At 33.7% G+C, this 16996-nt stretch overlaps 1 protein-coding gene across 10 annotated transcripts in view; it reads left to right on the top strand.

Moving 5' to 3' along the window:
- The window catches only part of BIRC6 (baculoviral IAP repeat containing 6), a 210533-nt gene that overhangs the window by 80071 nt on the left and 113466 nt on the right, over positions 1–16996 (top strand). For 5 of the 10 annotated variants that reach the window (XR_006343615.1, XM_043918288.1, XM_043918285.1 and 2 more), the window contains 11 exons: positions 468–614; positions 6510–6697; positions 7471–7794; positions 8028–8127; positions 10168–10382; positions 10647–10855; positions 11185–11531; positions 12137–12356; positions 12861–12994; positions 13733–13870; positions 15241–15368. Coding sequence is in view for 9 of the 10 variants with exons in the window: in XM_043918288.1 (XP_043774223.1) it covers positions 468–614; positions 6510–6697; positions 7471–7794; positions 8028–8127; positions 10168–10382; positions 10647–10855; positions 11185–11531; positions 12137–12356; positions 12861–12994; positions 13733–13870; positions 15241–15368 (2150 nt within the window). In the remaining variant the exon portion in view is untranslated. The remainder of the gene's footprint in view (positions 1–467; positions 615–6509; positions 6698–7470; positions 7795–8027; positions 8128–10167; positions 10383–10646; positions 10856–11184; positions 11532–12136; positions 12357–12860; positions 12995–13732; positions 13871–15240; positions 15369–16996) is intronic. The other 5 variants (XM_043918289.1, XM_043918287.1, XM_043918290.1 and 2 more) reach the window with 4 other exon arrangements.

The following is a 16996-nucleotide window of genomic DNA, read 5'->3' as shown; positions in this document are numbered from 1 at the left end:
AGTATATCTCATTCTAGAATACAATCTTGCTAATATCTTAAGAGTATTTTTTAAATTTTAATTTAGTGTCATTTATACACTTGATATCATAGAATATATTCTGATTTTTTTGCATGCTTAAATTAATCTAAGTAGCCGTCTTATTTTTTCCTTATTTAAAATATTTATTTTTCTTTTGTTTTCTGTTCCTCATTTAAAATCTGAATCACTTGTTCTAGTTTCTTGTTAATGGTTGCTTCTGTACAACTCTGCTTCTGTAGAACGGAGCAGTACTGTAGCACCTTCTGTTGTACCTGGTGTTTGTGAGTTTTCTTAACACCATGTCCATTGTTGAAGCCCTGTGTAAGGTTTGTGCTCTTATACATCTTTGTAGTTAAAATTGAAGTAGTGGCTATAATTCTCACTGTGATTGTTGCCTTGTTAAGATTAATTCACCCTTTATAAAACTTGTCTCTCCTTTGTATTAGGAAATGGAAAGGTTAGTAGTTGCACGGCTGCTGAAGGTAGTTTCACATCTCTCACTGGACTTCTAGAAGTTGAACCTCTGCACTTTTCTTGTGTGTCAACTAGTGATGGGACAAGAATAGAAAGGGATGATGCAAGTACGTTTACTGGTATGTACCTTCTTTTATTATGTACATTTTTTATTGCATATTTTATGTTGCAGTAAAGTGATATGTAAGTTTACATATCTGTTTATATTATCTGTAAAACTCCTTTACTGTTGTGTGAAGTAGAAACTTGTTGGTTGGAGGGAGATTCTGAGGAAAAATCATAAGTAGTTTCATATCTTTTCTAAGTCTATTCATGGGTTTTTTCCCCTGCATTCTAGAACCTTATGTTAAATCTTTTTGCTTTTATGTGTGTTGAATTTTAGAAACATTTCAATTTGGAAAATATCAAACATGATAAAAGTAAAGGGAAGAGTACAATGAACTTTTATTTTCATTATCCATCTGCAGTAGTCATCAACTGTCGGCCAGTCTTGTGTGTAGTTTTCACATCATGCTGTTATTTCTTGCATTTAAAGCTAAAAGTATATTTGTTAGTGTCTGTGAGAAGTTCGAGATGAGTGAAGAGGGAAAACTGTTTCTTCAGCTAGTTTAAAACAACTTTAGATACATGAACCTGCTATTTGTGTGTTTGAGTCTGTGTGGTGGTGATGCTTTAAATGAATGATTGATGACAACTTGTTTATTTTGTACATCTTTTTTTCTTTATTTTTTTTTTTTTATGTTGTAAGATCTGTGTTACACATTGTTCTGTCTTGGCACAAATAATTGAAGCTTTTGTAATTAGAAATATTGGAATATGATTTTATATTTGTATTATAGTCACAGATGTGTTTTTAAATATTGTCTTGAATGAATTCTACTGTTTGTGTTTTTTCATAAGTGTCTTTGTTTCTTCAGAAAGTAAAAAGAGTTGCTTAGAAGTCATGAAAGTCATGAAAAATTTAATCACTTGGGTGCAGAATGGCAGCATGTTTTAAAGAGAGCTTAACAGTTGTTTGAGTGCCTTTTTATTCAGAATCATATTTCTTGGCAATTGTGGAAGTAACCAAGTGAAATTCATGGCTTATCTATCTAGCTGAGAGTTTTAATTTTAAAATAAAATTTTTTATTTCTTTTACGTGGAGATGCCAGAAGGATCAATATCTACTTATGTTTGTTTTCTTGGACTATTACAGTCATTTTATAGAAACTTACACATTTAGTGTGGTATGGAAACATGCCATAACAAGAAAATAAACTTCCAGAAAACTATTTAGTTTTGTTTTATTTATTGATTTATTGATTGATTGGCTGCAGAATCTTAGTTCCCCGACCAGGGATCAAACCCATGCCCTCCACAGTGGAAGCACAGAATCTTAACCGTAGGACCACCCGGAGGTCTGAGAACTCTTTAGTTTTTTAAATCAGGTTTTTTTCTTTGGAACTGTCATGAAATTAATTTTTTTATTTTAAGAAAATTAATGTATTTGGATAAGTAATATTTTCAGAAGGTTTGAAATTTAAAACAAAAGATCTGATTTGAAAAAAGTATTCCTTTACAATCCTACCCATTTCTTCTGCAAAGCAAATAATAGGACCAAGTCTTGTCGTTCCAAAAGTAGTCTATGCTTTTTTTTTTTTTAGTCTATGCTTTTATAATAATTCAACTTTGTATTGCAATCAGATCAAAATTGTTGCCAGCAGAGGGATTTTATTAAATTTTAAGACAAAATCCTGAGTTGTGATCATAAGGTGCTAGAAGATGAGTGTAGTCTCTCAACTTCTGTGTCCTTTTATTTTGAAACATGTTAATTGTTAAATACAATACTCAATGCAGAACAGTGCAGTAAACAATTGTATAGGGAAGCAATTTATCACAACACAAACCGCCCATATGACTACCAGGTCAAGAAACAACATTTCCAGTACTCTGTAAAACAAATTTCTTTATGCCCGCTTCAATTTATTTTTCCCTCACTCTCTGAAGAAGGTAAACATTGTCCTGACTTTTTATAAAGAGTAATCATTTCTAGCTTTTTATTTGTTTCTTTGTATAACCTCTTAGCTCAGCTTCCTTGGTGGCTTAGTCAGTGAAGAATCTGCCTGCATAGTCAGTAAAGAATCTGCCTGCAGTGCGGGAGACTTGGGTTGCATCCGAGTCAGGAAGATCCCCTGGAGAAGGGAATGGCAACCCACTCCAGTGTTCTTGTTTGAGAAATCCCATGTTCTGAAGAGCCTGGTTGGTTGCAGAGTGGACACAACTGAGCAACTAACTTTCACTTTCATAACTTCTTAACTACGTGTTCCTAAACACTGGTTGAGTAAGGTCTGTGTGGTATAGAATTGCATTTATGTATTTTTTGGTCAGCTGTTGAAGTTCCATGTTATGATTGTTAAATTCACCCATTATGTTTAGTCTGTGCTTGGTGAAGTGTACTCTGTATATCCACTTGGATATACAGTTTGCTAATTGTGTTCTTCAGATTCTCTCTTTATTGATTATTTTATGTTTCTTTTCTTTTTTTTTTTTGAGTTAATAAGATCAGCATGTTAAATTCTTGTCATTATACTTGTGGATTTGTCTGTTTTGGTTTCAGCAGTTTTTCTTTTATGCATTTTGAAGCTATCATACAAATTTAGAATGGTTGTATCTTTTTTATGAATTGAATCTTTTATTGTTAGTTATTATCTCTCTCTAGCATTGATTTTCCTAAAATTGCTTCTTTTGATATTTCTGTACCAGTCATCAGCTTTCTTTAGGTTACTATTTGTATGGTATATATTTTTACTTTTCAGAATCTCCTTATTTTAGATATGTCTTTTATAAGCAGAATGTACTTACCTTTTTTGTCCTGTTTATTTCAATTGGAGTATTTAGCTTATTTACATTTAATATAATTACTAATATATTTGTATTCAAATCTACCATGTATTTTATGTATTCTGTTAGAGTTCTTATCTTGCCTATTAGATGTTTCTTTTTTCCCTTTGTCTCCATTTTATTGGTGACTCTATTTTTATTGAGCTATTTTTCTTCTTTTTATTATTTTTAGTAGTTATCCCAGAGAGCATAATATACATCCTTGACATCCAGAAATCCAGTTACTTTTTTTCCCATATGGTGCAAATATATTGAACATTATTTAATCACTACATTGAGTTATATGGCAATATGACTTCATACCTTAATTTTATATTATTTTAATTCTCGAGGTTATTGTTATGATTTTTGTATTCAGTATTCATTTGGATTTACCTTACAATTCCCTTTTCATGTCTCTTTATTTTTTTCTTTGCTTTTGTAGTAGCAGAATGACATTTTTCCTGGATTGTTTGTCTTTTATGTGTTTCTCGTGATTTAGCTCATTTTCCTTTGAATATTATTTGGGCATTAGATTTTAAAGTCAGTAGAAGGCTAAAGTATACATGGTTAATATTTAAAGTCATTTAAATTATCCCAAAAGTACAAGGACAACATAAATGCTTCAGTAAGTCTAATAATTTTCCCTCTAGAGTTGGAATGAACTGCTATTGCTTTGGTGGAACAGTTGGTAGAGCAAGTAGATTTTATTTTGGGGCGCACAGCATATATGAGATATGATTGCACTTTCTTTGACCAAACTCATATAGTTGAATTTGTGCATGTTACATGAGGTATTGGATGGCTTCAGTGTAGTGATCTTTTTTTTTTTTTAATAGAGGAAATTTTTTTATTGTAAGAGGCTACGCACAGTTTTGTTGTTATTTCTATTTTGTGATTATAACTTAGTTTTAAAAAAATAGTTTATTTGAATTCTGGCATAACATACTCATTGTTAAATGTCAAGATATGCTGTTAAATTACCTCCCCCCTCCTACTTTTCAAATATTTATGAGTGAATTTTTACTTCCCTCAGTTTTACTTATTTATATTTATTGGGATATGGTTGATTTAAATGTTGTGTTAATTTTTTCTATGTGCCTCCCTCAGTTTTAGATACATTACCTGTGAAATAGGGTAAAAATATTACCTACTCATGGGCCATTGCAAAGTTTAAATGAGTTAAGTTCCTTACTCAGCATTGTGCCTAACGTTATATTTGATTTCACACAGCCCTTGGTTCTAACCCTAGTTCTGCCACTAAGGTTAGCTCTACAGGGTAACTTCTACATTTCCTATTATTGTAGCAGTTGTCTTTCCTCCGTATAAGTGAGTCTTTCTCTTTCTGACTTATTTCACTTAATGTAATAATTTCCAAGTTCACCCCTGTTGCTGCAAATGGCATTATTTCATTCTTTTTCATGGCCATGTAGTATTCCATTGTGTATGTATACCACATCTTTATCCATTCATCTTTTGATGGGCACTTAGGTTGCTTCCTTGACTTGGCTATTATAAATTGTGCAGCAGTGAACATTGGGGTACATGTACGTTTTTTTGAGTTAGAGCTTTCTCTGGTTATATGCCCAGGAGTGGGATTGCTGAATAATACAGAAATTCTATTTTTAGTTTTTTAAGGACCCTACATACTGTTTTCCATAGTGACTGTATCAACTTACATTCCCACCAACAGCATAGGTGGGTTTCCTTTTCTCCACCCTCTCTCCAGCATTTGTTACTTGTAGATTTTTTAATTTGGCCATTCTGACCAGTGTGAGACAATACCTTGTTGTAGTTTTGTTTCACACTTTTCTTAATAATTAGTGGTGTTGAGCATCTTTTCACGTGTCTATTGGCCCTCTGTATGTCTTCTTTTATTTAGGTCTTCTGCCCATTTTTCAGTTGGGCTGTTTGTTTTTTATTGTTGTGTTGTATGAACTGTTTGTATATTTTGGATATTAAGCCCTTGTTGGTCACATTTTCCCAAATATTTTCTCCCAGGCCATAGGTTGTCTTTTTGTGTGTTTATAGTATTCTTTGCTCTGCCTGTAAGTTTGTTTGATTTCATTCATTGTTGAATCAACATTTGTTGATTTTTGCTTTCATTTCTATTGCCTTGAGAGACTGACCTAGGAAAACATTGGTGTGATTTATGTCTATTTATTCATAGAATGTTTTGCCTATGTTCTCTTATGGGAGTTTCATGGTGTTATGTCTTATATTTAAGTCTTTAAGCCATTTTGAATTTATTTTTGTGTATGATGTGAGGGTTTGTTCTGACTTCATTGGTTTACATGTGACTCTCCAGCTTTCCCAGTGCAACTTGCTGAAGAGACTGTCTTTTCTCCTTTGTATATATGTTCTTGCCTCTCTTGTCGAAGATTGTGTGAGTTTATGAAATTAAGTTTTTATCTCAGCTTTTTTCAAAATGTTTTACACAGACACTGGTAAATATTTAATGGGAAAAAAAGTTCTTTTATACTACATATTTGAATAACATTGAAAAGGGGAGTAAAAATATTTTAAACTTGTGTAATTTTATAGATCTTTAAAAATGGTAATATTCATGGGTAAGCAGTGTGTGCCAGACTTATTTGTGCATAGGACATGTTTCTCTTCCTGTTAGTGTTCTGAGGAAACACTGCTTTACATATTGTATGTGGGCCGGATTCTCTTTTTAGGCTATGTTGTAAAATGAGAAATCGGTGTCAGCAGTCTTGTTAAACGATGTTCTTATAATTGAAAGTTTTTTTTGTTTTTTGTTTTTTTTTTTTAGCTTTTTAGGGGAGGGAGAAGAGGTGTTGTTTCTATAGAATCTTAGTAAAGCAAAAATCAGTTTATTTCTCATGCTAAAACTATATAAGATTATTGTTTTGTATTTTCATTTTAGCCATATTAAAGGAAATGTCTTCAGGCTAAAAATATTTTTAAACTTAAAAGTATACTAATTTTCTTTGATTAAGATATCATTCTTGGATCCCTTATACTTGAATACTATTATTATCAATATAGTTTTACCATTAAGATTTCCTCTCAAGATTTTTATTTTTTAAATGAAAATTAACTGTTGTTTAGTGTCAAAGTAGTGTGCTTTTGTACATGTTTCTCTGTGAGCCTTTTCTTTATCCTGTTTCTCCCCCTTTGTCTTATGCCAGTGAGTTCCTTCGGGGTTACTCCTGCAGTAGGTGGACTATCATCTGGGACAGTTGGGGAAGCTTCGACAGCCCTGAGTTCAGCAGCCCAGGTAGCTTTGCAGTCTCTCTCTCATGCAATGGCTTCAGCCGAGCAACAGCTACAGGTGCTGCAAGAGAAACAGCAGCAGCTTTTGAAGCTTCAGCAACAGGTTGGAGACTATTTGGCTCTTTGTTCATGCTGTCTCTAAACTTCAAAAGCTGAAAAAGTACTGTAAAAATGACTGTTATTTTCATAAAGGAAATTAGGTTTGACCGATCTGAGATAACCATTTTCTGCAAAAATTGAGGTAACATCTTCATGATATACTTAAATTTTTAAAAATTATATATATGCATTTTATAGTACATATCTTGGGGAATATAATTGATATTTTCTTTGTAATCTTTAAAATCCATTCTTTATTCTGTTTATAAATATTCTTGGTCAAACATAAGTGTTAACAGTTACTATTTTTATGCATTGTAAAACCTAAAACAACATTTAAAGACACTAAATAAATGTGAATTAAAACTTAGTAATAATAGCAGATGTTTTGGAGGTTTTGTTGTGGACTATACAATTCCTAGTGACAGATTGTGTCAGGTTAGGCAACATGAGAATCCACTTCCTGTTAATATTTTGTTTTGAGAAGAATTTTGTTTCCTTACTTAGGTTTAATTGTTCTGCTTCTTTTCCTCCTTTGCTTTGAGAAGGTCCTACTGCCCAAATACTCAGGAAATTTAATATTAGATTTTTAAGGAAATATATATGCAACATAGAAGTACGCCATTCATATTGAGCCCGTTTTTTTACTTATTTTCATTTTTATCGCACTAGGACCCAGTTAATCATGTTTATTTTCATAATAAATACCATGTAGTGTTCCCCACAGTATAGGCAGGCAGGATTAGTCTATATTTGTTGCTTTTACTTCTTTTACAGAAAGCAAAGCTGGAAGCCAAGTTACATCAGACAACAGCTGCAGCAGCTGCAGCAGCGTCAGCAGCGTCAGCAGTAGGTCCTGTTCACAACTCTGTGCCTTCCAACCCAGTGGCAGCCCCTGGATTCTTCGTTCATCCATCTGACGTTATTCCACCCACTCCAAAAACAACACCACTTTTTATGACTCCACCACTCACCCCACCCAATGAAGCAGTTTCCGTTGTGATTAATGCCGAACTTGCACAGCTTTTCCCAGGCTCAGTTATTGATCCCCCAGCAGTCAATCTTGCTGCACATAACAAAAATTCCAACAAGTCCAGAATGGTAAATTACTATATTTTAAATAGGTGTTCGCTTAGACATTAAAAAATATTTTGATGTATACGCTAACTTTAGAAGGCAAATTCAGTTAACTTGTTAATATCAAATCAGATTATTTTATAAAATATTACAGAATATACATCAGGAAATGAGACTCATTAACTTCATTTTATGGTTATTAGTTTTTATGGAGCAAAAGTGATATCAATATAGAGTTATACTTTTTTCTTTTCTAGAATCCACTTGGTTCTGGTCTAGCCCTTGCAATTTCTCATGCTTCACATTTTCTTCAACCTCCGCCTCACCAGTCCATTATTATAGAGCGAATGCATTCAGGTAATCTTTGATTTTCTTAAAGTATATATTTTTTTGCTTTGTCTATTGGTTCTTAGAAGACAGTATTTTGTAGTTTGATTTTCCTGTGCAAATAAATCACATCTGCTTTTGGGAAAGTGCTTTTTACCAAGAGCAAATATCACATTAGGACTCAGACTCTGTACTGGTGAAGCTGAATTGGAAGCGTGCTGCTGAATAGTTTCATTCATTCTGTCCAGGCAGCGGGTTTGATTTGTGTAAGAATCTCACCTCTTGGGCTATGGTTGGCATAAGTATCTGCCTCCATTGTAGCTGCATAGTTACAATTACACTAAAAATGATGCTTAAAGAGGTATTTCTAAGACTAGCATCAGTCTCATGGTTCTAATCTTGGAACCATTTTTTTTGAGAATAGCTGACAGAGTTACTACTACTGATAGTAACTGAGTAGGATTAACATTTCATGGTCTCTGGATAACTAAGGTTTTAGTTAGGCCTCTACCGTGCTTATATTGCTAGAGACCTATGATCAGGATGGGTGCTTTCAGTTAGAGCAGGTTTACTAATACACCATAGGAAATATTTCCCTTATTACCCTACCAGCTGTTATTTCTGGGCTTGAGCAGCAGCAGAACTTAACAAAATCCTTGTTGTGTTTTTTTTTTCTTTTAAACTAATTCATTTATTATAATTGGAGGCTTATTAGGCTAATTACAGGATTGTGGTGGTTTTTACCTTACGTTGACATGAATCAGCCGCAGGTGTAAGTAATGTGACTATAGTGAGTACTGTATTAGTTTCACTATATGAAGAGTTGAACCATATTTGCTTTATTGCAGTGGGTAGTTTCCTCTTTGGAAGAGTTTTTTAAAAGAGGTTGACAGTGTTTTCTGCCCAACTAACCATTCATTGGTAGCAGCATTAGTGTTTGTGGCATTTAGAGTGAAATTCATCATCCAGTCTTATGCGTCCAGTCTTATTATGAAGTGTTAGCAGTTGTTTACACTCTGATTTGGTTTTTTATCTCTGGGGTTGACTATGGCATGTTAGCCCCCTAAAAGGGAGAATTATGTTTTTCATTCAGTAGTCTTACCTGTTTAGGAAAAATTACTGATACCTCCCTGGTTTTCCATAAAACTGCTCTGTGGAGATATCACTAGTCCTATTAGTTAAATTTAGTTTGGGTTCCTTCACCATATAGTGTAACTAGTAAAATTGCTATCTGGCCCAAACCCAATAAAGAAGAAAAATAATTAGGATTTTTTATTAATGATTCTGCCTACTATTTCAGTAATTGACCTTATTCCTGAAATGTGTGTGAGATGCCAACCTGCTCTCCCCTCAGATCATTGTTGCCTTTCGTTAATATGAGCTTACCCAGAGAAGACATGCTGCCTCTTCAGTGTGGCCCTTAATAGTAAGCCTTCTGCTTCATCTGGTACTGAGCTGAAGAGACAGTGATGTATCAATATTGGAGGGAGGCACTGTTTGAGATAAGCTTTATCTGTCTCCATTGTAGGGCCTTAGTAAGAGATTTTTTAGTGTGGTAGTAATGCCTACATGTGGTTTAGGCCTTAAGCTTTACCTTTACATCTTTACCCCAATGTAAGATGCAGCTCCAAAAGATGTTAAACAGGGCTTAAGAAAACCAAAATCAAATAATAAAATTTGGCGTCATTAATACATTTAGTTGTAAAATTAGAAGAAAAAAAGACCAAGTGACTGAAAGAAGAACAGATAGGTAGTTTATTGAGTTCATCTATATTCTGTTTTTGCTGATTTACCTCTTTTGGTTTTAAAGTTTTAAAATAAGCTTATGTGTACAGTTGATTGCCTTCACAGTAACTTATTCTTATATATATTTTTAACTTAAATCTTGGAGTTTAATACAGATGGAAGTTTTAGACAATTTTTGAATGAGAATTTTTAACTTCTTAATTGTTTGTAGTTTAGTAAGTTGATTGTATGTCTTAAGATAAATGTTCCAAGTTGTTTCTGAGTGTATCTTGTGGTTAATTGTTGCGGTCTTTTATGTCAGCTGTTGCTCTCTCTGTCTCATAGGAGCAAGGAGATTTGTGACCTTGGATTTTGGCAGACCAATACTATTGACAGACGTATTGATTCCCACTTGTGGAGACTTGGCCTCCTTGTCAATTGACATTTGGACATTAGGAGAAGAGGTCGATGGGAGGCGATTGGTAGTGGCAACTGATATTAGCACCCATTCACTAATTCTTCATGATTTGATACCACCTCCAGTGTGCAGATTCATGAAGGTAAAGAACTTCAAGAAGATGAATTGATACACTCTCTCTGTTTCTGATAAGTTGTGAAGAATATTCAGACATACTTTTAAAGTCTCCTTTTAAACTATATGTATAAGTTAATCACTTTGCTGTACAGCAGAGATGAACACAGTATTGTGGATCAACTGCACTTTAATAAAAATGTATCTTTATAATAATTTTTTTTAAATACATGATTCAGATTTTCATTGTTGTAGATGAGTAGGTATGTATATTTATAAGTTTTCATTTCAGATCACTGTCATTGGACGTTATGGAAGTACAAATGCCAGAGCTAAAATCCCGTTAGGATTTTACTATGGTCATACCTATATCTTGCCTTGGGAGAGTGAACTGAAATTAATGCATGATCCTCTGAGGGGAGAGGGAGAATCTGCAAACCAACCAGAAATTGACCAGCATTTAGCAATGATGGTTGCTCTACAGGAGGATATACAGTGCAGGTTGGTAGAAAGTTGGTGTATATTTTAACTTATTGAAGCTGTATGTTTTGTATAATGTCTTGCATATACTTGGTCAAGAAATGCCTTTTCATAAGTGTATAGAGAAGGGCAAAAAGCAGGAGGACACTACCATGTTATAATGTTTAATGCATTAATGTGATTAAATAATTGTTGGTTTGGTTTTTTTTACTACTTACCAATTGATTAATTCTTTCTAATGGTTGTATGTTAACTTGTTTTAGAGATTTTATTTTTTAGTGTATATTCGTATATGTATTTTAAAGAGAACATTGCAAGAATTATTTTGTTCATTTATTTTTTGCTTATAGGTATAACTTAGCTTGTCATCGACTGGAAACTCTTTTGCAAAGTATTGATCTTCCTCCTCTCAACAGCGCTAACAACGCACAGTACTTTTTGCGAAAGCCAGACAAGGCAGTCGAGGAGGACAGTCGAGTTTTTTCTGCATATCAGGACTGTATCCAGCTACAGCTTCAACTAAATTTGGCTCATAATGCAGTGCAGAGGCTCAGAGTAGCCCTTGGTGCAAGTAGGAAGATGTTAAGTGAAACATCAGACCCAAAAGATCTAATTCAGACGTCTTCCACAGAGCAGTTACGTACCATCATCAGATATTTATTGGACACTTTGCTCAGCCTTCTTCACTCTTCCAATGGTTTGTATTTAGCTTAAGTACTTAAAAAGGCTGGAAATACATTTCATATGATTTTGTATGTTTTAATGTATTAATATTTACTGGGTACTATTTATTTTGATATCCTTTCTGATATGTTTTTGAAATGTGTTTTTAGGTTGAGTGATTTTTTTTCCCTTATTTTTATTTGTTTTTCTTAAATCTGTGATTAATTTTTTCTTGAGTTTCAGCTATTGATGTTCCACATCATTGTGTTAACTGGCAAAATAATAATTACTATTTGAAATTTCAACACTGAAAGCTGTTAATAAGTTGCTAATCTAACAGAACTGTCAGTTTCTAGCCAGGAGCTATTTTTGATCGTTACATATGGTTGTGACCATGTGCACCCAAATATATACACATGCGCATGCACGTGTGCACACACACACACACACACACACAGAGCTATCTGATTCACCCAACTCCACATAGAAGAAGTATAATTGATGTAATTGCTAATTTTTCCCCAAATATTTAGCAATTAAAATTCCACATATAGGAGGAAAGCCTATCTGGGAATGCTGATTTTGATCCTACAGCATGCTCTTAAATAGGAAATTTTACTGTTTTCTTTCTTGTAATAGGACACTCTGTTCCTGCAGTTTTGCAGAGTACGTTCCATGCCCAGGCCTGTGAAGAGCTTTTTAAACACCTGTGCATCAGTGGAACCCCGAAGATACGGTTGCATACTGGTCTTCTGCTTGTCCAGCTGTGTGGTGGTGAAAGATGGTGGGGCCAGTTTCTTTCTAATGTTCTTCAGGAATTGTACAATTCCGAGCAACTTCTCATCTTTCCACAGGATAGGTAGGTCAGAAAATGCTGGAATAAAATGTTACTAGTGGTTTATTCCCACGGTGTTCAAATTGGAAATGTCATGTATGTGGATACTGAGTGTGGAAAAATTAAGCATGTCTTTTCAGAGTTTGAGCAGTGCCTGGTGAAGGGCATATTGAAGAAGATTGTACATGATATAACTGAACCATATTCTTTTGTTTCCTAACTGAATCTATGGAGTTTATTGATTTGTGTTTACAAGTATTTCCTATCAGATTCTATTACTATATGAGTCAAATGTATTTTTTTGAGTCTGTGATAATGTTGTCTCTACCTGATTTCTTGTGGATAAAATTAGAAAATATAAGCAAATAGCTTAAAAAGAGCTATTTTTAACATTGTGCTTCCAGATATAAGTCTTACTAATAACCAAATAGTCTGTCATTACGCTCTTAAATTACAGTGTGAATTATTTTGAATATGAACAGTTAAATTGGTTCATACCCAGTGTTTTATTTGTATCTTTTTTTTTAGGGTCTTCATGTTACTTTCCTGCATTGGTCAGAGATCACTTAGTAACAGTGGAGTATTGGAAAGCTTACTTAACCTGTTGGATAGCTTACTGTCACCTCTTCAGCCACAGTTACCCATGCATAGGAGGACAGAAGGTATTATTTAAATTAGTGTTCTTCAGTAAAAACATAAGATTCCTGTAAATACAGTTTTTATAAACTATCTACTCTGAAATATTTATTTTAGTATTCATTTTGCTGCACATTTTGTTGATATTTTTGTGATACAGACTTTTTAGAATGACCAGCGTTCATGTGATTGACTGCCTTGTGGTTACCGCTTTTTCAATGTGTTACCTTTTCTTTATGTGAATTTTGAACTTGGAAATTATTGTGTATATTGTTTTCATACTATCATGATTAAAATCAGGCTCTTAAGTTTAAGTTTTTCGGCAGCATTGCTGTTCTGTTTATTAATAATGAGCTTCGTTTGAGCAAGAAAATTGTTACTGGAGTAAAAACTCTGAAACAGTGTAAAACTATATGACTTGTAAATTGAGAGCTTTTTTTTTTAAATTTCAGCCCCCTTTAAGTCTAAGAATAGCTTCTTATGCCTTGTTTTCTGTAAGTTATTAGCTGTTAGATTCAAATTATACTTATGGATCTGTTTTTGTACCATGAAAGATCTGTTAAACCTTCCATTAGATTTGATGTGTGACTCAGTTTGTGGCCCCAGGTTTCAATTTTGAGGCTTACTATAAATAAATATTAGTGTTGATAATTATATGGTGTATTTTGGAGTTATAAAATATCTTAATTTTATAATTATTTTACCAGACTTCATTAGGATTCTTAGGGTCACGTGACTATTTCCCCCCTTTCATTTCTATGCAGGAGTACTAGATATTCCCATGATCAGTTGGGTTGTTATGCTCGTGTCCAGGTTGCTGGATTATGTGGCAACTGTAGAAGATGAAGCAGCAGCTGCAAAGAAACCTTTGAATGGTAAAGACAGGGAGAGGTTTATGACAGGTATCACAAGTTTATAATAATCTGCTGATGGGGATTTTGAATGACTATGCGATTTTTCCAGAACTGACTTTGGCCTGGAGATTCCAGCTATATGTAATTTATGTGAGATATTAGTTAACTTCAGCAGTGATCACACACATACACGTGGAGCTAATGAGAAGGAAGCCTGTGAAGGGTCACTGTGGTTCATGGTGTTTAGTGTGTCTCTCCATTTACTGTTATAAAACGTTTCTATTAATTAACTGCACATGGCTTTTATGCCAAGATATAGAAATTCTTAGGTTCTTGTGAGTTGTAATCTCCATAAGCTTGAAGCACAGAAAATTTTTTAAATGAAAGGAAATCAAAGTGTAAGATAAATTATTTTCTTCTTGTTTTCCAAGTTAACAAGACTTTATGAAGCAGCTACGTATCATATGTAAATACAGATAAGAATTTCCATAAAATTTGGAATTTTAAAAAATTATTAGGATTATACTATTAAAGGGCTGTTGAGATGTTTTATACGTTAATCAGTTGTTTATGATACACATTGTTTGAGAATAGGGTGGGGAATTCTTTTCATGCACAAGGATTTTTTTTTAAATCATGCTGTATATTCCTATCTGTAGGTCACTACTCAGTTACAGACTCTAGAAGTAAGACACAAATGCAACTGCATGTAAAGTTGGAATATAACAAATAGTATGTGAAGCCTTAGTTTTATTCATAGCATTCAGGTATTATGAAAACACATTGGTGGAAGACATTTTTTTAAGGCCTGAAGAATTTGAATTGACTTGACAAAAGGATAATAAGAGAACAGAAAAAGCTGATGTGAAAAAATTCATTGAGGATTGGTGACGTGGGATTAAGCCTGAACTGAACAGAATTACCAGTATGGAATAGTCTGGACACATTCCAGAATGAGAAGAAATAGAGCTATATAGCATGGTTTTTTAACTATTCAGTCTTATTTTCACAATCATTAAATCAGATTATTAAGTATCCTTTTTTTTGGATACCTGCACAGAAGCATAGAGTTTGAAATAGGCAATAGCAAGCATTTTGTTGTTGTTACATTTGAGTGACTTTATCAAAGTGGTATTGTACAAAGATTAATTTTAAACAGTTGTGGGAAAAGTTGACTGTTACCTTAATGGAAAGATTGAAGGAATAGAGAACTCTGGTCTTAAAGTCACTTAGGGTCTAGGTTAACTTTTCTAAGATCACATGTTCTTAGCAATTTCTTTATGATGGTTTCCTTAATTTTTTTAAAAAACTGCTTTGTTGTGATTGACACATTTATTATTTTATACTTTCTGGGTATGAGCAGTACTTTAAAATCACATTTATCATAATTACTAATACAACTTTTCCTTGCTCTGTAGGTAACCAGTGGAGTTTTATTAACAATAATCTGCACACCCAGAACATAAGTAGGTCTTCCAAAGGCAGCAGTAGCCTTGATAGATTATATTCCAGAAAAATAAGAAAGCAGCTAGTTCATCATAAACAGGTAACTTTCAGTATTTTTTTGCTTGGGTGGTTTTAGTGTTTGAGACATTGTTTGAGGTAGACTTTCCGTCAGACCTTAGGTATGACATTTAATGAACTACTTAATATAGGGAAATTATTTGACACTTTTGAGACTGAGTTTGTTTATTTGTAAGATGCCTACAATACATAGTTCACAGATTTTTGCCAAATTCTTTTAAACTGTCTACCTCCTAACATTTCTGATACTACTTTCTAAGTACAGCCATCATTTGCCTAGTCAGAAGACATATCTGCCTTTGTTTGCTCAATGCAGTTCATTTTTCATGCTGCACCTAGAGAGTTCTTTTAGATACAAACCTGATCATATCACTCCACCTCTAAATTGTTAGTGGTTTCCAGATTATCTTTGAATGATGGTAAAACTACCTTAACGTGGCTTTAGCATATCTATCATCTGCCCGTCTTAACTTTTGGGTTTGAATTTTGGCCTAGCCATAATGAATTTGAGTTCCTGGACCACCTGCAACCAGTCTTCTCCTCCAAGATTTATTTTAGTATGTGCTTATTGCCCCATCCCTTCCTCTTCCCCACCAAACATTTAATTTACTATTTTGCTTGGATAATTGAACTTACTTTTCAGAAATTAGTTCATATTCACTTCCTCAAGGAGATCTTCCCTGGTTTCTAAATTAGAATCCTATAAAATAATCCCATGTATCCTGTATTTTCCCTTTCGTTATATTTATTGTATTCTTCTGTTGAGATTCTTTTGTTAACCTGAGTTTATAGCTGATGTCAGATTCTCATACACCAGTACTTTATTATAGTTATATTTTAAAATGCATCTTCCTCTTTGTCTTACAGTATATATAGAGATACATACTGTATCTTTAATATCCAGTATGGAGCCTAGTATGTCTCTTAAAAATATTCGTATAATTGATTTAAGATGAAAGAAAAAAGTTGAAGTCGCTCAGTAGTGTCTGACTCTTTGCGACCCCATGAACTATAGCCTGCCAGGCTCCTCCATCCATGGGATTTTTCAGGCAAGAATATTGGAGTGGGGTTGCCATTTCTTTCTCCAGGGGATCTTCCTGACCTAGGAATCAAACCTAGGTCTCCTGCACTGCAGGCAGACTTTTTACTGTCTGAGCCACCAGGGAAGCTAATTTAAGATGAAATGCGCATTTATATGAAAACATGTATGCTCTGAAAGTTTGTGAAAGCTTTGGGTTTTTTAAAAAGCATGACTTAGCACTAAATTACTTACTTTTACTTCTGAGTTTCTCTACTATGAGCAACCGTTGGCCCTTTTGCAAGAAAAATGATGTGAAGCTTTTTCACATCATTGAAATCTGAATAACTTTGGTGAATTGTGATAATGTCATTACTCTGTTGTGATATTTTACTATTGTTAGGCAAAATAGGTTAGGCAAAATTGGGTAAAGTGTAAAAGAGATCTCTGCATTATTTTTAATAACTGCATGTGAATTTATAGTTATAAAATTTTTAATTAATAAGAGTCATAGACATACCAAAAAATTTACTATTCTTGAAGGAGATTTCCATAAAAGCCAAGCTAGGACTCTTGTACGGTAAAAGTATTTTCCTAGTGTATTTAAAAATAATTTTCCTCTGTTTAAAAAC

The sequence above is a fragment of the Cervus elaphus genome, chromosome 11 (assembly GCF_910594005.1).
Source record: "Cervus elaphus chromosome 11, mCerEla1.1, whole genome shotgun sequence".
Lineage (NCBI taxonomy): Eukaryota > Metazoa > Chordata > Mammalia > Artiodactyla > Cervidae > Cervus > Cervus elaphus.
This window is presented reverse-complemented; position numbering and strand designations above follow the sequence as displayed.